This window comes from Xiphophorus couchianus, chromosome 1, assembly GCF_001444195.1.
Source record: "Xiphophorus couchianus chromosome 1, X_couchianus-1.0, whole genome shotgun sequence".
In the NCBI taxonomy this organism is placed as follows: Eukaryota; Metazoa; Chordata; class Actinopteri; order Cyprinodontiformes; family Poeciliidae; genus Xiphophorus; species Xiphophorus couchianus.
In genome coordinates, this window is record NC_040228.1 from 10,571,254 (window position 1) to 10,597,029 (window position 25,776).

At 36.9% G+C, this 25,776-nt stretch overlaps 4 protein-coding genes across 7 annotated transcripts in view; 1 reads left to right on the plus strand and 3 right to left on the minus strand.

The window, feature by feature from the left end:
• The first annotated feature begins 3,248 nt into the window (after window positions 1–3,248).
• The window catches only part of LOC114146250 (heavy metal-binding protein HIP-like), an 80,544-nt gene continuing 58,016 nt past the window's right edge, over window positions 3,249–25,776 (plus strand). Inside the window, exons 1-4 of one of the 2 annotated variants that reach the window (XM_028020165.1) lie at window positions 3,249–3,269; window positions 3,362–3,398; window positions 3,512–3,553; window positions 3,670–3,711. In XM_028020165.1, the coding sequence (XP_027875966.1) occupies window positions 3,264–3,269; window positions 3,362–3,398; window positions 3,512–3,553; window positions 3,670–3,711 (127 nt within the window). In that variant the 5' untranslated portion in view covers window positions 3,249–3,263. The remainder of the gene's footprint in view (window positions 3,270–3,361; window positions 3,399–3,511; window positions 3,554–3,669; window positions 3,712–25,776) is intronic. The other variant, XM_028020176.1, reaches the window with a different exon arrangement.
• On the minus strand, window positions 6,507–7,300 carry LOC114146257 (uncharacterized). 2 transcript variants are annotated; one of them, XM_028020198.1, is made up of 3 exons: window positions 7,102–7,300; window positions 6,726–7,021; window positions 6,572–6,654 (listed from the first exon to the last, which is right to left on the minus strand). In XM_028020198.1, the coding sequence occupies exons 1-3, from the start codon at window positions 7,235–7,237 to the stop codon at window positions 6,589–6,591; spliced, it is 498 nt and encodes a 165-aa protein (XP_027875999.1). In that variant the 5' UTR covers window positions 7,238–7,300; the 3' UTR covers window positions 6,572–6,588. The 2 variants fall into 2 exon arrangements, with proteins under 2 accessions (XP_027875990.1, XP_027875999.1); XM_028020189.1 differs by having other exon boundaries at window positions 6,507–7,021.
• LOC114146242 (uncharacterized) lies at window positions 18,354–20,967 on the minus strand. Its single transcript, XM_028020151.1, has 7 exons — window positions 20,436–20,967; window positions 20,216–20,333; window positions 20,036–20,127; window positions 19,837–19,951; window positions 19,490–19,753; window positions 19,175–19,351; window positions 18,354–19,083 (listed from the first exon to the last, which is right to left on the minus strand). The coding sequence occupies exons 1-7, from the start codon at window positions 20,643–20,645 to the stop codon at window positions 18,884–18,886; spliced, it is 1,176 nt and encodes a 391-aa protein (XP_027875952.1). The 5' UTR covers window positions 20,646–20,967; the 3' UTR covers window positions 18,354–18,883.
• Window positions 23,272–25,685, minus strand: LOC114146268 (uncharacterized). 2 transcript variants are annotated; one of them, XM_028020217.1, is made up of 6 exons: window positions 25,478–25,685; window positions 25,209–25,305; window positions 24,731–25,076; window positions 24,470–24,620; window positions 24,278–24,387; window positions 23,272–24,167 (listed from the first exon to the last, which is right to left on the minus strand). In XM_028020217.1, the coding sequence occupies exons 3-6, from the start codon at window positions 24,746–24,748 to the stop codon at window positions 23,841–23,843; spliced, it is 606 nt and encodes a 201-aa protein (XP_027876018.1). In that variant the 5' UTR covers window positions 24,749–25,076; window positions 25,209–25,305; window positions 25,478–25,685; the 3' UTR covers window positions 23,272–23,840. The 2 variants fall into 2 exon arrangements, with proteins under 2 accessions (XP_027876018.1, XP_027876010.1); XM_028020209.1 differs by having other exon boundaries at window positions 25,469–25,685.

The window sequence follows — 25,776 nt, forward strand, 5'->3', positions numbered from 1 at the left end:
TGTACTCGCGAGGAGAACGGACAGAGACATGTATTCAGTTACAAATCTCCAACCGCTTTGAAAACACATCTGCCCGCTCCTCTCTTTTATTGCTTTTAGAAATCCTCTCACATTGGGCGCTGCAACTCTCAAAGGGCGGGGGAAACAATTCATCACATAGTTGCAGCGCTAAATGACAATCACTATCCAGACACAGGTTACCTAAACACTAGAATATTGTTGTTTCAGGCATTTAAGCAGGGCACGTTGTATATCTTCAAGGCGATGGCTTTATAGCTCTCTAAAAAACAAAGGAGAGCAGAGTTTATTGCAGAGCAATAAACTCTGCTGTGAATATTTGTCACTGCTATCGCTCAGGAAGTCTTGCAGGCAATAAACTGCTGGGAGCAGCTGTCACCTCTATCTCCCAGGGAGGCCTCAGGAAGGAATCAAAGTTATTCAACACGCAGAAACATTACTTATACTAAGAGTAAAAGAGAAAAAAGCATATAAGTGAACATTATCTAAATATAACTACAAGGCTACATGATACAGCTACATGATACAACGAATATTTGATAATACTAGTAATACAATTTACCCAACATTACAAATCTTAGAAATGTTCATAAATTCAGGAATTTCTTTGCAATAAGAGCTGTATTGTGGACTTCCTGAAATGACCCACCGATTGTAGTAGGATAACTTCATAATAGATATTGTGTTACTTATAAAATGAAGGTCTGACTGTGTGACTGAATCTAGGTTTCTAGTGTACTCTGGTTTGTGGCCTCATTGATTTAAGTGCTGATTTCTAATAAAAAACAATAACAATTTTGTTTCCTGCCTTTTGCTGGAAATGACTGTGGTGCGTGTAACCATTAAACTTAGACACTATTTCTCAGCGACTGCAAAGCATTGTGGTCATGTGGTGACACATAAACATAAATCACATCAGCATACATGAGTGGTAAGAAATGTTCTTAAAATGCTTTATCTGAGCACATAGATATTGTAATGTGGTGTGACACCAGAGCTTGAGAAACTCCACATATGGTTTTTGTTTCCTCAGAATTATAGTTGCCAAGTGAATGAAGAGAGTCCAGGACTGCCAAATACAATTTAATCCAGTTGTTTAGTACAGTACCAGAGTTTGCTATGTAAGAAGGACTATTTTGTGTCAAGAGCACAATTGTTTTTAAAAGAGAGGTGCTCAAGTTACTGTCAGAAATCTATTTAAAATATGTTTGTCCTTGGTTCTTGTCATGGAGAGAATTCTGTCCTTGAAATGTAAGAATTTATCTTCATTTTTTGTAAAGAGAAACATTTTATAGTTTTAAGAATGAAAATAACACCAACCAACAACACTAACAACAAAAACAGACTAATTACAGAAAAAATATTCTAAATTCAAAACTATGGTTTGTCATTTGTTTCAAAATATTGTGCTTTTTGATTTTACACGACAAGTCCAACGTATCAAGCCTTATCACCTGCAAGTGTCTGTAAAAAAAAAAAAAAAAAAGGTAATAATTAATCAGCTATAGTAAATGCAGTATTTAAGGCTTGGGTGAAGTGAACCCACAAAGCTGATCTGTAGAGACTGAGCACAGAGATCAAAATGTTTTTCCGAGCATTGCTGCTAATCTGCTCTCTTTCCAGCGCTCAGCTGCATGCTGCCGCCGAAAATAAAATCAGGCAAACTGGATCACAGGAAGGAGACGCAGAAAATCTTTCAAATAATCAACAAACCTTTACGCAGGACATCAACGCTGTGCTGAGAGAGATGAGCGCCTCACTGGCTGGACTGAAGGTGGAGCTCAGGTGCTTACAGAAAGATCATGATGGTATGTTTTGAAACAGAAGAATATCACAGGGAATTCCTACTTTATATAACTAAAATGTTTGCATAGAAATAATTACATTGTTCACAATTTTGTCGTGTTGTCCTAATAGCGAAGGTGAGCGAACTGGAGTTGCAAAAGACTGAGGTGGAAAAGTTGAAACAACAGCACCAAGGTATTTATTACAAAAAGCCTTCATGAGTAAAAGTTAGACATCAGAGGTAAAATCCATTTTGTTTAACATAAGCATGACTCCTGTCTAGGTTTTTTAATTGATAATTATTAATTTTATTCTAAATTTATCGGAGATACAACTGCAAGTACAAAAGTACAAGTGTATCTATGGAACATGTGTAATAACAACAGCTTCAAATAGTAAAAGACTAAAGGCAGATTTTAACTTCTATCTGTTAAAATCTTCACTGACAGGGAGAATAGATTAAAACTATTATTCAACCGTGCTGGCATGAACATTCAATTATGCATTAAATTACAGAGAAACCTAAAGAAAATATGTTTAAAATGAGAAGTGTGGCATCGGTAAATAAACACGCTGTCTTATTTTTTCAGAAAAAAATAAAGAGTTGGACAATCTGAAACAACACTACCAAGGTATTTAAATACTGATTATATGTTATCTATGACATCATTTTGTTTGCCTGCATTTTGCTAAATCTAGCAAATATAACAGAACTGAGGCAAATCAAAGTGTCTCTTGTGTGTCATGTACTTATAACCACTTAAATCTTAAGGAAAACAAGACAACTAAAGTGAAACGAATATCTGTTTTTTCCCCTAGGTAACAGGAAGGGGTAACATAATAATAATAATAATAATAATAATAATAATAATAATAATAATTACTGTGGTTTATCTGATTTCAGGTCAGGCAGAAGAACTGCTCAGAGTTCAAACCAGGGCAAACAGCACTGAAAACCAGGTGGAGGCTTTAAGGAGAGAAGGAGAAGGTTTGTGAATTTAGAAATAAACACCCCAAGTTAACAGTCATATCTGTTAAAAATTTTACATTTATCTAAAAAAAATAATACATTGCTATTGTTAAAAAGATAGACAATTTTTTAATTCTTGTTTTTTATCCAAATCAAATCAGCTTGCAGAGAATAAATTCATGCTGGATCCTAATATTTACTTTCTGTCTCACAGTGAAATGAGTGGCTTTCTCAGCTTCCTTGTTGGCCTCTGGTTCAGAAACGTTTGGACCATTTAACACACAGGCACCGTTGGTCTTCAGACATGTTGTTTCAAACATCCAGCCAGAGTCTAACAATGAAATTATTTCACATTTAAGGCAAACAACAGATGCAGGAAACCTATCAGACAATCAACAAACTTGTGCACAGGACATCCATGCAGTGCTGAGAGAGATGAGCGCCTCATTGGCTGGACTGAAGGTTGGTATGGAGTATCTACAGAAAGATAATGAAGGTATGTTAACCAGAAATCACTGCTGTATGAAACTGAAGTCTTTATATTCAAATCGTCACAGTTTAATGTTTTTTATTTCACTCCTGCAACAGCCAAGACAAAAGAACTGGATAAAACAACAATACCAAGGTATTTATAAGACAAGTAAAACGCTTAAGTTATTAAGAAAAAGGAGAATGTTTAGCATAAGAAGGACATTATATTAACTAATATGAATTGTCTGTTTATTTTTACTATCTTAGAGCAAGTTACAAAAGTAAGAAATCTTGAGCAGCAGTACCAAGGTATTTATAAGACAACAAATAAAACCCTGATGTTATCACAAAAAATTTGAATGTTTAGCATAATAAGGACATTATATTAACTAATATGAATTGTCTGTTTATTTTTACTATTTTAGAGCAAGTGACAAAAGTAAGAAGTCTTGAGCAGCAGTACCAAGGTATTTATAACTTTCCTCTAACAATAAATTATTTTATGTGATAAATGACACACTAAGACTCTTTTCTCAAATGTTTAGAAGCAAGTATAGCTGATTTATTTAAACAATTTTCAAAATCTCAGAAGAGAATAGAAAACGTTGTCTGACACCAGAGCTATCAGAAATTTGATTTGACTGCTGTAGCTTATAGAGATGAGACAGTAGTCTTTGTAATGGACCAATTTTTTTGCTCTCTTGATTTGTTATGCATGAGAGTTATGTTTTCTGTTTGCAGCGATAAAGTTGTACCAAGATGTGACATTGAAAGCGTGAACAGATTCTGGAAGAGACATGTAAAACATGATTAAAATCTTTTTACTAATCCTAAAATATCTCAGCTTCCTAAGAAGATCGAGGCACTATAGGGCTTTATTATGAACCTGAATGTACTTGGAAAGACAGCCAGGTGTCCATCTGTGTCCGCAGATACTTAAAGCTCTCTACCTGCTCAATCTGCTGTCCCTGAATAATCGGTGGCATAACATGCTGAGATGTTGTTGCTGCTGTTTTCCTTTCCACACAGCACAGTAACGTCAAGAGACCAGAAACTGCTGTGAATTTGTGATGTCAAACTATTGCTGTGAAAAATGACAGATAATATATAATTTTATTTTACATTTCATGTTTGTTTTAATCAATTTTCAGCTCAGCTAGGAGAACTGATCAGCGTTAAAGCCAGGACAAACAACACTGAAAACCAAGTGGAGGTTCTGAAGAGAGAAAGAAAAGGTTTGGGAAACTCAATAATATTCACATAAAAACATTATCTAAACATGTTATGCAACAAAAATCAAGTTGTGTACTTTTGTTTGATGTCCATTAATTGTTTAATATGTTTAGTTTTTATTAATTAAGACAATAATTTGTTAGTTTTGATTTGTTTAATTTTTCAAACACCAGATAGTTTTTTAAGAACAAGTAACGGCTTGATCCCAATAAAACTAAGTTATTGTCTCGTAGTGAAACAAGTGGCTTTCTCAGCTTCCTTGCTGGCATCAGGTGATGGACATATTGGACCATTTAACACACAGACACCTCTAGTCTTCAGACATGTTGTTGCAAATATTGGAAATGCCTACAACCCAAACACAGGTACCCGATTTTATGCAGAACTTGATTCTCTTTATAATCCTGACATGCAGTTGGTTGATTGATTCTTTATGTGGGTATACGGACGAAAAAGTTCAATAGAAACATTATTTTTATATGTTCCTCAGGTTTTTTCATTGCCCCCATGAGAGGAGCCTATCACTTTGAGTTCCACTTACATGGACTTGGACATGCGTCATATCCAACAGGCGCTGTGCTGGTCAAGAACGGGGATCCTATTTTCACTGCATATGAACATCAGGCTTCCTACTATGTTAACCCATCTAATGGAGCCACATTGTTGTTAGAAACTGGAGATGTTGTGTTTTTGCGTCAGTGGCAAAACACAAGGATTTATGATAACCACAATCATCATACCACCTTCAGTGGTCACTTGCTTTTCACTGTGTGAGCAGAAAGCAGTCCTAATTTTATTTCTGCCTCAGAAGTGTATAATAATATATACATGATTTTTTATAACTGCATTAAATTTTTTTTTATTGTGTTTCATTTTGCCTTAAATTTCCACAATAATTTACCAGCCACAATGGTTCTAACGATTCTCTTTCAATTTTTTCTTTTCTTAATAGAAAACACACAAAATGCAACATAGAACTTCAATCTAATTTTATTGAAACATTTATTGTAATGTGCCGTTTGTTTCAGATCAAAATTGTTCACTTTTAAATGGACTAAACCTGAAAGTGTTATTTGCAGTCTTTAATAAAATGTATTTTTGAAAAATAAAAATAAATGCATATGTTTTTGAGTGACCACAGAAATAGAAAATCATTGAACCAGGAACAACTGTTTTTTCAGTTTGTGTGTGTTTTTAATGTGGTAAAATACTTCAAATAAAGTTACCCAGATTTTAAAGTTATGCTAACTAAGTTCATGGTTTAACCAGGGTACCTAGCCCCTGCACTTCAGTCGTTAATGTGTGTGTGGAACTCTTAAACAATCAGTGTGACTCTTGTGACTTTAGTGTGATAGGTTAAAAACTGTCATGCCTTTAGTACAGTACCAAAATACTCTATAAAGATGTTATTCAGAGGTTGATTTCATATTAGAAGAGTTGACAGTAAAAAGGTTTAGGATCAATATCTTGGGTTAGTTTATATGAACCTAAGGCAATTGTAGCAGCTAAAATCCTGTATTTTAGGCTACTGGTTGCTGTTGTTCCTGATAGGGGTTGGTTTTACTCAATCAAGATTCGTTAGGCCGACTTTCATTTTGATTTATAATCATAAAGTCATTTATTTTCTGTACAGTGTCCTTTGTCTTGCCATTTTCCTTTAGAACAAGATAAATCAGACATAAATCCAAATCAACCCGAATAATGCTTCCCATTAGCAACACCTGAACAGAATCACACTTGACCTTAAGTAACTCCATCCCCCTTCAGACATACTCAGAACACTAAATGAAATATGCTCCACCAGTGGCGATAAACACAGGAAAAGATAAATGGCTCCTACAGCAACATAAATACAATAAGAAAATTGTGAAAGTTATTTTCATGTTGTATTAATGTACATAGAATCTGATTCCCAGAAGACATCAATGGTATTCTGGGAGAGATATGTGCCTCTCTTTAGCTGAACTAAAGGTTAGCATGTTATACAGTAGAGCCCTAGGAAACATGGGGATTCTTTTTCTTTTGAGTTCTCTTGTCATAATTTGAGGCTAATCTTTTGACCCACATGCAGAATACACTTCAGGATACAGAGAATGTCAGTTAAATAAAGTTTATTGTAAAAAGAGTTTGAATGTATCTTCTTTGCCCGGGGTATGGGACAGCTGGAGATCTGGATTCTGAGGATGGAGTAGATGAGAGGTGAGTAAGTAGTACTGAAGGTGAAAAAGAGAATAATAGGAGACCTTACTAGTGAAATGGAACTGATCCACCAGGGGGAGGTATTCTGCTGGTGCTGAACTTGGTTTCTAGGGTGAGTGTCGGGTCCAGGTGGGGTTGGAACTGAAGCCAGGAGATCCAGAGAGAATGGGCGGCGGTGAGGGTTTGTTAGTTGTACTTCATTGGAGGGCGGACAGGTTGTAGCACAGACTTGAACAGCCAGAAGAACCAGTCGTAGGGATTTATGAACCAGGGGTTTCTTTATGAAGAATCTTGGAGGTGAAACGATAAAACTCATAAGGCACAAAGGTAACAGCCGCTGAGAACCTACAAGGAAAACACAAGGGAGGCTTGAGTAAAACACTTAGAAAACTCAGCGAGAGCACACACTGAGGGGCACAGAGTACCATGAACGGCAACACTCAGGCATCGAAGGACTGGTGACAGGCTTCTCTTAAACACTGGCTGATGACAGATAGGCTGCAGGTGTGATGGCTGAACACCTGAGACCGCCCTCTGGACAACACAGCTTCCTGGCTCCATCTAGTGGATAACTAGAGACAAGAAAAGCAGCCCCACAGAAACCAAAACTCCAGCTTCCCAACATCTCTCATAAAACTTTTGTGTTACCACGCAATAATGTGGCATAATTAGTTCATGGGGCATAATTGAATACTGTAAGCCTTTCTTATGGTGGGGATTATTATCTTGGGGATTTAACTGGGGATGTAATTATGTTAGCATGCGGAAATGTGAAATATGTCATCCTATTACAACCCTAAGAAATACATATTAACATTGGCATAACAGAGAATTCAAGCAATGGAAATATTTGGACGTTAATGTTTCTTTCCAAAAAAAAAAAAAAAAAAAAAATCATTGTGTTTTTTCTCCAATCCAAATCAAAATATGACTTGTGCATCAGCCGGAATGACTGAAAATATGCTTACATACCAAAAAAACAACCTAAGTGTTTTTAAAAACATCTCCACAAGTTATTATCATAAACATGACTCACTTGTGTTTTGCTCAGTGGCTGAACTAAAGGTGGAGATGAGGTACCTACAGAGAGATTATGAAGGTAACACAAGTACAGCATTTGGAATAATTTCTGTGAAAGACTGTGCTAATATGTTAGTGTTAACAAAGAAATAACATTATATTTCACTGTTTTCTCTTTATTGTTGCAACAGTAAAAACGAGAGAACTGGAGCTGCTGAAACAACTGTACCAAGGTTTGTATTAAACTATAATTAATAATAATAATTTACTAACTGATCTGCATCTATTCATTGTCCAAGTAACTAAGTTTAAACAACCATAGCAGTAGTGCCAAGGAACGTATTAAATTATAGAGGGAGATCTGGAGATGGACAGATGATAAATATTAGTGATGGTAAAATGCTTGTTTTTATTATTATATTTCCAGCTCAGGCAGGAGAGCAGAGCAGTGTTAAAGCCCTGGTAAACATCACTGCAGCTCAAATGAAAGCTCTGAAGAATGAAGGAGAATGTTAAAAATTGTTATTGAACACATCATGATATTATAGGGCACCGTCATGCTACAATTGCCAAGGCTTGCATTCTCAAATGTATTAAAATTTCCTTTTTAACATATTAGTGACTCAGAAACAAAAATCAGGAAGATGGGGATTCCTGTGGACAAAGAACAGACTAATATGTCTGAACTTATTTTTTAAAAGCCAACCATTTTTTGAACGTGGTCATTGACCAGCTTTCAGGATGTTTTTATATTTCGCCGGTCATCGTGCAATTAGCTAATAATCCGAGAGAGCTCTGGGGCCTCATGCATAAAAGAGTGCGCAGTTTTCACACTAAAACCTGGCGTACGGAAAAATTTAGAAAAGTGCGGAGCACAAAAAAAGAAGAAAATCGGATGCAAAAAGCCGTGCGCAGGCACGTGGCCGCGCAAACAGCTCAGCTGCTGGTCAGCCCTGTGGGCACCCATAAATAAATATGTAAATTAGTACAAATACCCGGAAGTCTGCCACAACGTGACGACGTCCTTGGCAACGTCCTTGTTTTAAGCAGTATAAGTATTTATAATAACAATAATAATTATATATTTTATTTAAAAGATGCTGTGAGGGCACATAATGTCACCTCACAAAAATAAAAACCTACATGAAAAAATTAAAAAAATCCAAATTAAGATTGTGTAACTGCCTATTTGAACAGCAGCGCGTTCAGCCGGGATTTAAACACAGACAGCGTGTCAGAGAGTCCTTTGAGTGGGGAAAGTGGACGTTTATTCTAAATAGTAGAATCATGTGCATGAGTTGTACATTTACAGAATAAAGAGGCTTTATGTTCACAAAGCGGGCGGCTGTCATAAACATAAAAAGTTCGCGTGACTGCCGCACATTTTCACGCCAGCGAAAGAGTGCAAACTTTGACGCAAAGTAAATTTTTATACATGCCGACTTGTGTGTAAAATATGGCGCTGCACACTTTATGCATGAGGCTCCAGATGTTTCATATTTGACTTCCTCGTCACGAGATACAAAACCTGCACAATATTATAAAGACACACTGTTAAAAGTCATACTCTCAATTAGTTATCATAACGTTTTTCTATAAGTTACTTCCAATTAACATAATGAGTTATGTAATTTCAACTTAATTTCCCGAGTTATTGGCATTTCAACTCGAGGATGTGAGTCAGTTCAGTGAAACATAAATTTAAAGGTGTGAACATAACTTGACAATCTGAGTTTTAAAAAGGTAACCGGATCTTATAAAAACTGATCACCACTGGCAATATTAATGCGAGATACAAATAGTGCCGGAAATTCGCTCTTTATCTGATAAGGGACTAAATATGATGTAAGATTTAGTCAGACTTTATAAAGTTATCCATCCCAGTTAGAATTGCATATTAAATGAAGAAGAGGAACACCACCTGACCAGATTAAGGACGTCGAAAGCAAAGTCGCGGATGAATACCAATTTTTCCAAGACCTCTGTCCCAAAGGCGTTGAAATTCGGCGGGACATTTTTTTGAAATGCGAAGCGAGCTGGAGTCATAGTAAGGTAAGCTTCATTTGTCGTTTTGTTTGATAATGCCACCCATTTTTAAAATATATTAAGAGCTAAAAGTTCGTGTTTCTGTTACATGTTTAAACACAGGACATAAAACAACAGCTTGCTAATTGTCGAGGACAGGAGTTAGTTAATGCAGACGAGCCTAGCTAAAGGCAGTATGCTACTGGTTGGCTTATAGAACTTTTCTTAAGAGAAAATACAAGCAGCTACCACGATTTTTGTATTGTACACGCCCTCAGAAACACATATGTGGCGCTTGGTCAAAGTTTTGCATTGACGTGCTGACTGCAGGTGAGTTAGCGGCTTCGGGAAAGACTGTGCATCAGTAATTAGTCGTGTTCCTTGTCAGTAATTAGCCGTGTCCTTTGTTTCATGTGTTGGTGCGCATCTGTGTCCCGTTTCTGGTTGCCGGTGAAAAATGCAATTTCACTGTTGAAGAGAGGAAACTACCTCCAGCGGCAATTGCAGATTAAACTGTATTCTGAATTTTACAGTAATTATTTATCAAGCGTTTGTCTTTGCTCAGTCTGGGCCCGTGCAGCATATCAGGGAGCTGCGGTGGCTTCCAGATAGTCAGGACCCCACACTGAGAAAAAAATGACCAATGGTTACTTAAAAAAATTGTGGCAACAAAGTGACACATAATATAATTGAATAGATTTTAGGTTATACAATTTTGATTAAAAAGTATTGAATATGTTAACTTAACTTAAAAAAATTAAGTACATCTTAATAAAAGCAACAGCTGAAATGTGTTGGATTTAGTAATATCAAGCCAAATGATAAGTTATATTGCCAAAAAATATTTAGTAAATCCAAGTCAATTTTACAAGGAAAACTTATTTTTATTTACTAAGTATCTGAGCAAAAATGATTTAGATTAACTAAATATCTGGGGGAAATTGATTCCTATTTACTGATAATCTAGGTGAAATTAACTTATATTTATTAATTAAATGGGTGGAATTGATTTAGATTTACTAAACATCAGCATAAAAATTATTTGGATTAAGTAAATGATATAAATGATATCAACTCGTATTGTAGCACATTATTGCTTAATTCAACACATTAACACTGTTGTTCTTATTTATCTGTAGCTAAAATAATTGATAAATTTTAAGTTTTTATTTGTATCATAGGACTTTAAATCTATTCAATAATATTGAATGTCACTTTGTTGCCATAATTTTTCTGTGTCTAATTTACCCAATTTCCTGACCAAACTTGAGTGGCATCAAAAAACAACAAATTACAATGCATAAAACAGCAGCAGCATTTATTTGTGCAACTTTATAAAATGTGTTTATCCAGCACCCAACAAGTGCAAAATTCCAAAATACAACAATAAAACAGAGAAGGGGCAATACATATCAGTATCAAGTCAAAAACATAGTGCCACTCTGCTCAAAGTATAGTTAACATGATTTTTTTAGAACCATCACATCAACAACAATCAACTTGGACCAGTTAAGCTTGCTTCAACAATTTATTAATCACATAAGAGTTCACTTTATGTTTAAGAGGCATGCAGAGCACAAAACAAGTATGCACATAAAACTTACCTGGGGAAAACACATGACAAGATGTGAGAGATGTGCGAGACCTTTGAGGCATAAAAACTTCCATTTTCTTTTTTTGTATGTTTATGCTACATCTTGTCACTGTGTTGGGGCCCTTGGCTCCGTGACACTTACTTTCCTTTTCGAAAAATAAGTTGAAAGACAGAACTGAACAAAAACATTATATAAAGTGCAAATGAAACACAACAAAGTTTTGCAGTCTGCAGATCATCACCCTTCAGTGGTGAAGCCTGCATGGACTCTCCAAAAAGGCAATAGTGGATGCTCTATTCTGTATAAAAGGGACAAGGGTTCATGTGACAGACCTGAACAGATCCAAAGCCATATAACAGGCTGCACTACCACATATGAGAACAAGGGGTCAGTCCTTAGAAAGGGTGGTTAACTGTAATGTACTGCAAGAAAAAATACACATGCAGAAATCCACTGAACTGAAAATTACCCTAATTTTAACTAACTTCACAGAGCATTTCACAAAGTTTTGCGTGTTGGTTTTCACAGTGACTTGTCTATTCCCTTTTGTTTAGCAAGGGTCCGTTTTCTTAAGCCAGTAGTTTATTCCTGAGGCTGTTCACTTTTTGGGAGAGCTTTGAACTATCCAGCCCGAGGAGAAGTTTCTGAAACACTTCAAACGTGTATCTGAGCTCCTTTGGATAGGCAAGATTCACAGCATACGCCAACCCAACAAGCAGGGAGCAAGCCCATGGAAAGTTACCCAGAGCAGTTAGAATTTTCACGCCATCCACCACGATACCGATACCGATCCTCTGACGTGTTAGCTTTGATGTTGTAGATCTTCAGGCTTTGAACAGCAAGGTCCTGTGACACACTGTCTTCATCAGCATCCTGTAATAGCAAGAACATTGTGCATATCAGACAGTACAGCCAAAGGAGAAGGTTCCATTTCCCAAATTGCTTACAACTGTTTGGACAAGAAAATCTGGAGTTTGTCAGCCGTTGCTTGTAATGCACTCTATTTATGTCAGTGTTTTAGACAAATCTGAGATAACACTAAAAAAAACCGCACATAATTTAAAAATGAAAAAAAAAAAATAAATCAATCATAATAATATGTTATATTATTTTAATATAATCAATTATACAATGATGAGCTCAACAGTTACAAATATTTCTAAATGAAGTTTCTGAAATTAAATCAATCCATTACACTATTATTTCTTCCTGGCACTGTCTTGATGAATATCTTATTCCAACACATTCTCACTCCCGACTCGTTATATATTGACGCTTGGGCAGGTTCCCTCAGCGTCATATATTTACGCGTCGGGTACCCCGTTCGCGTCAATAATTGACGAGAAGGGTTCTCTCATTGAATGCTGTACGACTCCCTAAGCGTCCAAAACCCACGATCTAGGAACAAATAAGATGACGAGTCTGTTCTATTTTTGTAAAAGGCACACAATTCGTGCATAGCAGATGTATTTGTAGGTTTTTAACAATTTAGTTAATTTTACTTCAGTTTTAAAAGATCCTCCGGTTCTCTGAAGCTGCGATTTTATCTACATTGCTGTTTATTTTTAACAGCAGACACGAATTACACCAGTTTCACTGATTTCATCGTAACTTCATGATTGTAAAGGACATAATATTCTAATTTTTACACAATAATAAAAAAAGAAAGGAATACATATGTTATTTGGAGTTTATGAGGTTACAGATAATAGCGGCATGCACCTCCGAAGTCGTTTGCAGTCCATTAATAATAAAAAAAAGAATTTTAATAAAAATGTTTAAGAAGAGTGAGGGTGCATTTCCTTTTGTGATTACATGCCAGACGGTTCTGTAAACGTTTGATTAAAATAAAAATAAGGACAGATCCCACCCGTCCATAAATCTAAGAAGAAGAAGCTGACGTCATCGCATGCGACATTGGACCCCGGTGAGTACAAACCTGAATCTGTCAGAAATGGTTTTGTATTATAAAACAAAAGAAAATACTACAGAATGTTACGTTATAAAGTTGCTGATTGCAGTTGTAGGACTTAATGGTAGTAGGACTGTGCCGCGAATGGTTGAAGACATTTGGACACGTTTGTAACATGTATTTTTTTAATTTTTGTTGCCGGGAAAAATACGCGGGAAGCTAGCTACATTAGCCTCTTGGAGCCCAGAGAGTTCAGCTGAACCTGCACTTAATACATTTAATTAGCCATGATAGAGTCACAGAATTGTTTGTTGTATAATTTGAGGGTTGCTATAACAACCCTACGCTGTGATGATCCTAAAGGTTTTCTGAATACACTGATTGCAGCTAGGTCATGCATTTGAATTAAAAACGAACTTGGGTCATTACAGCCAAAGTTCTCTCCACCTGTCTACGTTGAAATAAATAACTTCCGAAATCTGAACATTTATTTTGTTTTTATGTCAACAGGTTCTTCTTTGAGATATTCATCTGACATACATTTCTGCTCATTCATAGCACCCACAAAAGGCACTTTTAAGAGCCACGTCTGTCAAATCTCTACGTCATCTTTTTTGTCATATCTCTTCGTCATCTTTGTGTTCTTAATTTGTCTATTGTTCTTCACGTAATTTGTCAACAGTTCTGTTTGTTTGTTTGTCCATCATAAGTCTTTGCATTCTATTTTGCTCTTTGTCAGTGTTTTTAAGTATGATACGCCCCAAATTCAGGCCATGTGCACAGTGTCAAACGCCCAATCAGGCAAACAGAAAAACTTGTGTCGCCTGCCACCAGAGTCTTTACACCAAAAAAAAATAAAATAAAAGGTTCAGACATTCAATGATCAGTGGAGGGAAACAGTTTTAAAAAACAGAAATGTTTCCCGCATAATTGATTCTGCGGAAATTGCAGTAAGTAGAAAATTTTAGACTGAAAAAGTTCTGTTAATGAGCAACATGATGAAAAACAACTGCTCTAATAGGATGGTGCGTTTTAGTAACTTGTAACATGTTCTTATCAATTGCAGGTTCGCAAACTTCATGCTTTAGGCTATAAGCCTATTTTATTTTTTGCTAAGGAAGATAAGTCTTCAAGCAAGTGGGTAGCAGATGCAATTACTCATTTGGAGCCCACTGCTACTACAAATAATTTTCTTGAGAAGATGCAAAGGGCTTATGAATTTCTCCTCCCTGAAGGTAATGCATGTACGTGTGTGAGAGTGTGTACTTCTGTAGTGCATTATATCAAGTCCACAGAAAGCGAGCAAGATATGTGTCTATAAATATTTATTTCTGTTTTCTGTAAAATTACGTCTTTCCTAGCCACGTCTGTACCAGTGCAGCCCCACACCTCCACGGAACAGCAGGTTTTTTCACCCAAAGAGCAGTGGGCTGATGAAAAAGCTGAGAACCTGGTCTATGAACCAACAGAGACCATAGCTGAGGAAGAGACTGTGATTGTGCTTGATCTGGTTCCTGTTTCTTCTCATATTGTTCCTTCTTCTCCGGCTTTCCAGAAGAAGAAAAGAGCCAGAAGCACCTCTCCACCTGCCTCTCCTCCTACTCTGCCATCTGTCTCTCCCATAGACCATCCAAATCAACATTCATATGAATCGCCTGCTGCCCATGCCATCTCGTTAAGTCAGGGTGGCCTATTTGAAAATAAGAAGAGAAAGGGTAAGTTTTGTTTTCCTTAGTCCTGTGACATCTATTAGCCAGCTGACTTTGAGGAAGGAAAGAAATTAAAGCATAGATGTGGGTAAGACAGTAAACAAGTGCAGTGCGCTGGACAATAAATGCGCACGCAGCTCCACCGTTACGCTCAAACTAATCACACATCAAATGACAAACGCCAAATAAATAAATAGTTACACTACTTACGCTAATGGTAGTCTAAAAATCGAAACCAGTAAAAACTTCATTGAGATAATATGTCGGGGGCCCCCGACCAAGGACAGAGTGCAGTTCATTAGTTTCTTATCCAGACTGTCGTAATGTGCACCTGAGCACTTGGTGCGTTGACATTTTCCACTTAATGAACAGAGAACAATTGCGGAGCTCACCATCAATCAGTACAAGAAAAATATTTGTCAGACTATAATTTGTGATCGGGACGCTGGAGCAGGCGCTTTGTAGCGTCTAGCGCAGTTGATGCGCTTCTGCGAGAATTTTCTCCTGCAGAGAGGAGTGTGTGCGGCATCAGGTCTTACCGACTTCTGATTACTTCATTTGGTGAAATGTTACCCGATTTCAAAAACGTTCTCACTGAACAGAAAAAGATAAATGTTCAGCTTGATGACTACAGCATGGAAAGAAAATGCACTTGTGAGCAGGTACAGTTTCTGTTATGTGTGGAGAACCTTAAATCCTCTTTTTACCAGATCACACAGATAAGTTTGTAAAAATTATCAGACGTAGTAAGAGTCTATGCTGGCCCTGGAAACCTTGTAGCCGAGAGACATAGTTAAACCCCAATTAAATAAAGTTAGACAGTTTGGGGGAGGAATAATAATAAAGAAAACACAAATACAACTAAATGCACCTAAGTGTTCCCCAACAAAAACACTCACACACAAAAAGCCCTGATTAATACAGCAAAGGAAAGAAAAACTCCCCTTCCACTAGTCTCAATCTAAATAAAACAGCTTGGACCCAGGGACAGCCTAGGTCCTCTTTGTTGTTTTAAAACCATTCTAACCCTAACCCTACTTCTACCCTACCTCTGTACAAATCTGGGATCTGATCTCCTCAGCGATCTACCTGCTTTTAAATGTAACTGCTGATTACCTGTCTCGCTAACGAACCAGCTGTGCTCTGTCACAGCGTCTTCCAAATATGGGCCAGAGGAAAAAATGTGCAGCGCCATACTTCCGGGACAAGATGCCCTGGCTATACACTTAAAAGTCATTATTATGTGACGGACTACGACAAATAACTGCTCCAAATTATGAACATTTTCAACCTTCTCTCCCTTCTTCATTTTTTTTTAGGTGCAGGAGCAGAAAATAACTTATTGTTGTTTTACAATCAACACCTGGTATGAAGTGTGCTTTATCCTTTTGAGTTGCATCGCAGCGCAGCACAAGAAGAATATCCAGCAGAACAGTATCGGCTCGCTTTTATGAGAACGAGTATAATGGAGGCTTCCGCGTCTGATATAAATCTATTTATATTTTCACATGGCCTTATGTACAGTTTTATACATTTCTTTGCATATATGTCTTTATAGTATTCTATGTAATATATATGAAAAGATGAATATATATTAAATATATAAAAGTACATATCACACATATTTGAGGAGTGATGTCCGAGTTATCAGTGATTGTCCATGATTGGAAGGACAAATAATAGACCATTTCCATGACTTCAGGTTCAAAATAGGTGACTAGATTCTGTTACAGAAATTAATCCTGTTAGTTCTATGTATGCAATTATAATTAATTTTCAAATGTCCTTAAGGCAGGCATGTCCAAAGTCCGGCCCGGGGGCCAATCACGGCCCGCGGTCAGATTTCATACGGCCCGCAGCTTCGGTTTTATAATGTATTATTTATGGCCCGCCTGCACCGTGAAACAGAATAAATAAATCATAAAACTTGAAACTGTAATTCCTCCTTTCACCAAATGGTGGCAGCACCACTTTAATACTATCAGTCTGCCTCAGTGCAGCGAACCGCTCTCCACTCATTTCTGCCATGGCCACTGCAAAGAAAACAAGTTTACAGTGAGGGCCGCCGCTTTCAAGAGAGATGGGAATTATAATACTTCTTCACTGAAAATCAAGCCAATTGTGCTTGTCTAATTTGTGAGACGGTTGCCTTGTTTAAGGATTTCAATGTAAAGAGACACTACCAGACTAAACATGCTAACACATACAACAAGCTAACAGGAAGTGACCGTGCTGAAAAACCGAAGCAACTCCAAGCTGGACTGGCATCACAACAGCGATTCTTCACGCGGGCCTGTGAGTCAAAAGAAAATACCACCAAAGCAAGCTACGAAGTTAATGTTAAACATGGCAAACCTTTTACTGAAGGTACATTTATCAAAGACTGTGTTATGAAAATGGTGGAGAACATTTTGCCCTGAGAAGAAGCAAGAATTTGAGAAAAATGTTTGCCTGGCAGTAACAGTGTGGCACTGAGAGTTGAGGACATGAAACTGAGTGTTTTGAACGGCAACGTCTGTCACTATCAGCAGTGAAGAGCCAAAAGAACATTTATGCACCTGGATTTATGGCACTTATTTTTATTAAACTCTTGAGTAAGATTTGGTTATGAACCTGTAGATAGTGTAAATGACGAGCAAAATTCACTTGTTTTAAGATTTAATAATAACAGACAACTTTGCATTACTTATAACTCCTGTTTAAAATGTTCTTGAGGCAAAGATATTTTTAAACTCATGTAAATTTAAGGTATTTCATACAGTTTGTTCAATGTTATCTGACTCTCCAGATATGAAAGAAAGGCAGAATTTGGGTTTTTAGAGTTGTTCTCATTTGCCTGAGTGGCTTATATTTGTTTTTTGTTTTTTTTGTCATTTGAAAAATAAAGATAATTGTGACAATGAAAATTGTTTTATAACAGTGTGTGAAACGTTTGTAGTTAAAAAATGTCCGAACAAACTATTGGCCCCCGGGCATCTTCACTTGATCAAATCTGGCCCTCTTTGCAAAAAGTTTGGACACCCCTGCCTAAAGGGGTACCTAAAAACTGAAAACGTATTTCTTAAAACCACTTTTTGTTATGTTTGTCCAAAATTTTAATGTGCTTCATTACTGGCTTTTTATCAACTAGTGGATTCAGAACATATCCTACTTAGTAAAGTGTCCACTAAGCTAGATGCTTTTTAGTTTATAAAGTCATGCTTGATGAATTTCTTGTATAAATGTATGTAATTAAACAAAATCAGAACCGTGAGTACTGCATTAAAATATCACATTGATATGTACTGAAACTTTGCAACTCATTTCTTTTTAATACAGAAATTGACAGAAAAATTGAACAGCATTCAAGTGACCACAGACAACGAAGTGTTCCACCACTATACACTGTGTTTATTGAATTAAAAAATAAGTCAGAGCTGCACATGTTAATAAAAAAAGAAAATAAAAGTATAATATCCAAAAAGATGTCTTGGTTAGTACAGAATCACTGCAACTGCTTAATGTAGTGTTGTAGCCATTTTTAAACTGCTAAACATAAGCACAACTGCTATTACTCCATTTGAAGTAAAAGTAGTAACTAAAATTATTAACTACAGTAAAATTACTCTTACTATTATCTTTAAATACAGTAGATATGGAGAAACATAATGAAAAAGAAACAAAATGAATGACATGCCTGCGCAAGTAATCACAGCCCTAGTAAGCCCTTTTAGAAAGTAAAAAGGCACAAACATATTAACTATTTTAAAAAAAAGAATCACCGAAATAAAACACTGCCAATTTGGAAACATGAAAGCCCAAGAACAAATTTAAACAGAATTGTGTCTCTTTGTGACTTATGAGCAAACATACTTTACTTGTGACATATTGGTCAATCCAGAAGGAGCCGAATACTGTCACGCTAGTGTAGATCTTTGTCAGCAGTATATGCACAAATTATTACAGACTATTTATTATCAGAAGCTTCCGAGTCACTACCAAAGTCGTCATCAGAAGTATCATCAAAACTAACACTTTCTGCTCCTGACAAAGTCTGTAGATAATGTTCTCTTGCCTGCAGTTTCATTTGTTTTAAGTGCTGTAGCTCTCTGAGGATGATGCTCTGGAGACCTCTTAGAGCTTCATCAGTTAGGGAACAGGACGAACCTTTAAAATTGAACATAAGTAAAAATAACAATTAATAGAAAATTTAGATGTTTTAACTCTTGATAGGTTTATACATTACTTAAAAACATACTTTTAAATTTGCCTCTCGATAACAGGCGGGGAAGCTCCTTTAGAGCATCTTTATAGGATGACAGAGATTTCCAATGACGGTCCATCTCTCCTATGAGGATCCTCTTTTCCTCTTCCAGTCTCTTTACTGTCATAATGCCATCGAATGCCCTCCTTTTTGTGGCAAGACTGACAGAGTCTGAAATGCATTTAGGAAAAAGACAAATTAACTCAGTTTGAATTTGTAATAAAGTTTAGGTCAACACCTGGAGTATCTAGCCACATTATCTGTCAGGTATGATGACAGTATAAAATGTATTAGTGTATGTTTATTTACCACTGTCTGATTGCTGCCATGGCAATGCTGTGTCACCGGACAGGATCTCTTCTAAAGATAGTGCTTCTGTGCCTGTAACAGTCTTGTAGTTTTCTAAAGCCAATGCTAAGATGTTTTTCTCCTGTCTTATTTTGCGACGAGCCTTGGCACGAGCTTTGTTTCCGTCTATGTTTTTATAAAGACGCTGAGATCGCCTTTTGATGCTCGCAGCCAGAACCTCAATTCTGCCTGCCAAGGAGTCCGGATAAGTTGTGCTAGATGTTGCTGATGATGATAAATATGGGAAATGCAGTTAACATAGAAGCACTTTTGGAACTTCCTCTAATTTTTGAACTCTATTAGCTCACCTTTTGCCCACTCCTTAATATCATGGACCCAGTCATCAAGTTGACTGTCAGTCACCAAAAGCTCAATTTTTAAGGACTCCAAGTTCTGATGTTGTTTTTGAAGAGCTTTTGTGGCCTGCATTGTCAATTTCAAAGAAATAAAAAAAAAAATCAGATCACAGCATGTATAGGAATTAACAAACATCAACAGTTTCACTACCTTCTGATATCGACGGGTTAGTGAGGTGGCCAAGTTGTCAAGTTTTTGCTGATTCCAGCGCATGGCCATAAGAGTCAGCATGTCTGTCCGTCCTGCAAACAGAAAGAGGCCCACAATAGTAGAGTTTTCCTTTATCGTAATTAGTTAAAATTTCAGGAAAGAAATCTTTGGTCTTCTCACCAGCTTTTGACATATGTTTTGTCGTAACAGCAATCCTTGAGAGAAATGCATTGCACTGCTCAACTTCTTCCCCTAGAGTCAAGCCAGCACCATCTTGATATGCTCCACTCCACTTAGCCTAAATAAAAGCATGCACGCACAAACAATATCAACTGAGTCAACGATGTTCATGCAGTTATGTTCTAGCAAGGTTATTCCATGTCTAGTCAGTTTTCCTTACCTCACATTTGAAGTCATGGGCTTTGGCATGGAACACGGAGAGGAATGGCTTCATTTGAAGCAGGTGTTGGAGCTCAGGACAGCTTTTCGATACTTTCTCAAGATATGGCCAGTACTTGCATGTTACATCCATGCAAAAAAATGTGATCCGTCTGTTGGCCAGCCTTTGCTGCAAGTACAAGGGGTATGCAAATATCTCACCCCTATACATGTTCAGGGCACAAAGTAGCACCCCATGTCTGCACACCGCTAGCTCCAATCCCTCCTCGTCCAGTTTGCTGCTGGATCTGTGAGAGGTCTCTCTGGCTGCTGACCATTGCCCACCACAGACACCTCTTCCAAAAGTCTAGAATGCATAAAATTAAGTCAGGCACACCGTCATTACAGGCTAAAAGGTTACTGTCGTTATACACTTATAATCTGCAGTCTTAAATGTTTGGTTGATTTGTGTATATAGTCCACAAATTGTCCTACGTCTTCATCCTTGGCTATGAACAGGTCCTGAAATAGGGCCTGTTCCTCCGATCTGAAAAAAAAAAGCACTTAATAGGTGTTATGGTCCACAGGTAGTGAACATCACTAACTTATACAAAGAATTGTTATATTGAACACATTTTACAATACCTTACTGCATTCTTGAAACGGTAATGCTTGCGGTTTCCATCCACTGAAACTGCAAGCTTGACACTTGAAGGGATCCTTCCTTAACATTTTATCCAACTCATATCTTATAGCTTCCCACTCGAAAAAACTTTTCAGGAAGCCGTCAGCTGATATCTTTCCTGTCTGATTTAAAATGAGAGACAAATAATAATTTTTAAAAAACTAAAGAAAGGACATAGTTGTCCAAATCCCAGGTATCAGGATATGTGTTCTTCAAGTTTTAGGTGTGTCTCTGGCACAAAACATCTCATTCAATAAATTTTGATGTTACTACATATGATCTGAATGCTGAATGAATGAGGTGGTACCTCAGCCATTTGATTCAGTTACATCAAAAGATTGAAGAACATAACTACTCAAGAATTGAGTCAGACGGCCCTTATGGAATATGTACGTCAAAGTACTCACACGGCCAAAGCGGACGGTTCGTTGGTCTAACATTTTAAGAAATGCTTGACAGGAGAGACCTGGTGCTGCCATCTTCATTTCTTCAAATGTAAAAAGCACATCAGTTGCATATAGAGTGGAAAAGTGAAGGGTAGCTGGCCAGTAATCAGTTAACTTTAGATCATGTACTCCACATGTCCAACTAGCCTCACATCCCTCACACCTCAGCTCTGGCATACTGAGATCATAACGACCTAAAACACCAAAAAAATGTAAAAGTTGTAAAACTTAATTATTTTAGTGTCAGGTTGACATTATGTCACAAACAATTCCTTGTAGTCAGCAAACAAACATACTTAATATTTAAATTTTGCTAACATTGGTTTTTATTATGTTTTGGTTTTGATTCATGAAAAAAATAAAGTTATTCATACCATTGATTGTGACGACAGTGACAGCCTTTCCTGCTTTGATCCTTAAACACTCTGATGGACAATCACAAATTCTAACTGGGATCTCCACAGATACGAATCGTGCTAAAGAGGTTGACATGTTTAAAATATGAATTCACCTAAACTGTATTAACACATTGTAACTAATATATGCAGAACCAGATGACCTAAAAACCAGAACATTCAAAATACAGTCAAACGTTAACAGTAAGAAAAACACTCTGAGGAGTGTTTAAACAGTACAAATAAAAAGCTTAATTAATACCTTGAACTTACCATCATGGCAAAGAGTTGTATTTAAAACATAGGTAGTTGGAGGCAATGGCTGGAAGAACCCAGCTATGATGGTTTCTCTGTTGTGAAAGACATGTTTGGTGTGCATCATCACATCACATTTTTCACAAAAGAAGGGGTGTGGTAGGCAATCACGACACCGAAGTGCAGATGGATTATTCCCACAATGCTGGCATAAGTGTGCTGACACACTTTGCTGAGCTGCCATGGTGTTAACCAGACGGGGTCTTTCTGCTTTCCAACTCTCTGAAAAAAGGCTTTTTCTTCTGCTCCAGTTTGTGGAAGCCAGAGGAGGTTTTGGCACTACTGGTTGACCTGCAGCATCATTCAGTGAGCTCTGGAGTTCTTGTAGAAAAGACTCTTTTAAAAAATAAAAACATTTTTTACATATTAGAAACGTATGGCACATAGAAGATGCTTAGAAGAAATACAATAAGATCTACTACAGACATACCAACAGTTTCTGGAGCAAAGGCAACTTCGCAATGAATGTTAGAGGGTTGAGAGGGACAGCTGGTCTTCCGACGGTGGGGCGCTTTAAAAATAAAATAAACAAATATAAAAGTAAGGAGTATATCTAACATCTTACTTAAAGCAACATTTCGAAGTACAATTTCAATTTAATAACTGTATTACATTCCCATATCTTAAGATTAAAATTTGTAGTAGAAACCGGTTCCTACCGGTAACTAAAAAATTAACAAAGTAATTTATACTGTCAGACAAATGGAGGAACAACACGTTTGTTTGTAACCTTTTGTAACAAGGTATGTCTCTAAATACATATACATCAACTGCTGGAAATACATTCACTCTGTTTCAACTGCATTCTACTGTATGTCAAAACAGAAAAACTCCTCACTTAAATAACTAACATGTTCTATGTTATGCATTTCTTCATGTTCAAATAAAAACATTAAGGTTTCAATTATTGATATGTACTGGAATGTGTCTGCGACTAAAACTTGGTTTATTTGACCATTTTTTCTTGCTGTATCAGATCTGTGACCTAAAAATATTTCCTTTGGTTTGACAAGTGAAAACTTCGCAAAACATTTTTTTATTTTATATTGTCTGTCAAGATCATCAAATATGTGCTTGGCATCTTCAAACTCTTTCATCAAAGTATCACTGTCACCAGGTACTTGCAAACTATTCAACAAAGTTGTAGTTGATTGCTGCAACCTGTCTACAGTTCTAGTAATTAGCTCATTTGCACAGTTCACGTTACATTTGAAGATGAATACATCTGGGAAACAAAAGATGCTGCACAATTACTGAGCTCAATGTAATTTTCTGATTGTGGAGCTGCAACCATAATATTGGGTGTATCCAAATTATCAGTATGAGTTTGTTCTCCACTGTTTGAACCCTCGCTTGGGAACAAGGATTGCACAACAGGCATATCTTTTGTACCCATCTTAAAATGTACTCTGTGTAGATGCCTAGTAAATGAATTCAAGTTATAATATGTTCTTGGACAATTTTCCTGAGCACATCTAATTTTTATATTCTGTCCATCTGATAAGCAGTGTATTTCACGGAGGTGCCATAGGAGATTTTTCACCTCTTTGAAACCAGTTTGTCTACATTTTGGACAACAATACATTTCATTTACAAGCTTTAAGTTGTGCAATCAATTCAATCACCCTTGTTTTTCTTTGTGTGGAGAATGGAAGATCATAGATGTACTCAAAAAATGTAAAGACAGGTCCGAGTTGGGATGGATAACACAAGTTAAACACCCAGTACAGCTTAAAAAGCTTGTCCACAGCACATGTGAGTCCATCGTCCAGGGGGATGGTGACTTTGTCATTTTTTGCAACGATGACATACTGCTTTGACGACCGCAGATTACCGATGCAGATGAGCTGGGGCTGATGGTTTGTTGATGAAGTAGCAGAATCATTGCAGAGGGAAGCTATTCTTGTTCCAGTCTTAGAAACAAAAATTAAGAAATAAAACAAAACACATTTGTTGGTGAAATAATCAGGAATTCAATGTAATTTCTGTTTAAAATAATATTTGTCAAAGGATAAACACCTACCGGCACAAAATCTAGAAGGTGTGTTATTGTATCCTTGACGCTACATTGTCTTCCACTAACAGGGGGCAGAAGGTGTGTTAGTACCACGAGTGTTCTGTAACAAGCCTCCTCTGAAAGTGAACAAAAACCAAAACATTAAAACCATCTTCTTATTACTGTGATACACAGTAAATGTACATCAACCATAAATACCTTCAGTCATGTTTTCAAATCCTCTCAAAAGAGTGCTGAGTCCAGGTTCCATGGCAGCCACAACTCTCAGTTTTGGCATGATGTTGGTCTCCCATCTACGAAGGAAAAGGTCTGTCTTTTCACCTGTCAACCTTCCAAACTCTGAGTCCAGCTAAAACGAGGCAAAAAAAAAAAAACACCCACATTTTTTTTTTTTAGAAATTTCCAAGTATAACATTGTTGGTTGAGTCAAATAGCAGGTAGGAAAAGGAACAAACCTACCAGACTCGGCATGTCCATAAATCGTGGATATTCACGCAATATTTCTGCAAGTGTGGGCGATTCCCTTGTAATCCATGCTCTGCGCTGTGTGAATGTTTTTTTCCATCCCAGACTTTATTACTGAAAGGTTTTCCGAAGACGGCCGCAATCTCTTGATCAAGGTTACCCATTCATTCATGGTATTATCATTTTCGGTCTCGGTTGTACTGGATGTTTGTGCATCCTCCGGGTAACTGGTTACTTTTCGCTTTCTGTAGCGTCTTTCATGTTGTTGTAGATTCCGCCGAAGGTTACGCAATTTTATCTCAATGAATCCACTGTGGGATGCTGGATCATAGAAATGCTCCTGATAAAGAAAAAAAAAAATCTATATATTTTTTCAAATTCTGAAGAAATATACCAAAAAAAAAAAAGCAACTGAACCCGTTACTTTGGATCCCTATTGAAAAATAATATATTATTTCACTTTTTTACTTACAAATCCCTCCCCTTCTCCAGCCACCTGGATACTCAGAGATGGGAAGATGGTAATGATGCTCTTCGCTAAGGCTAACTTGTCTCCACTAAGAGGATAACTGGAAATAAAACAACTTATTCTCAATCATTTGCTCAAGTTACTCACACAAAGATCACATTTCAAATATCACATTTAGATGCATCAGTTCAGAGGCTGTTAAAGTGTAAAAATCCACATTTATAGAAAAAAATGGCAAAGTGTCAACAAAAAATAATACTTACTAACCACACCTCTGAACTAGGTCTCCCACGCACATTTTCACTATACATTTTCTTGACTTCCCTGACAGGAAGCCTGTGTTTTCATACTCCTCAAAGATTTGTGGTGCTTTTTTCATTAGGAGCGATTTTAGAGGCTCACTGTCTTCTCCTGTATGGGTCTGACCGTCTTCTCCTGAATTAGCATGGGGCTGTAGAGAGTAACAGTTATGTTTAATATCATCAAAATAACCTTAAGAGAACCTAATAACGGAATAGAAATTTGGTTTGTGTTTAAATTAGCAAACTTTTCAACCACAACCAATTTCTCA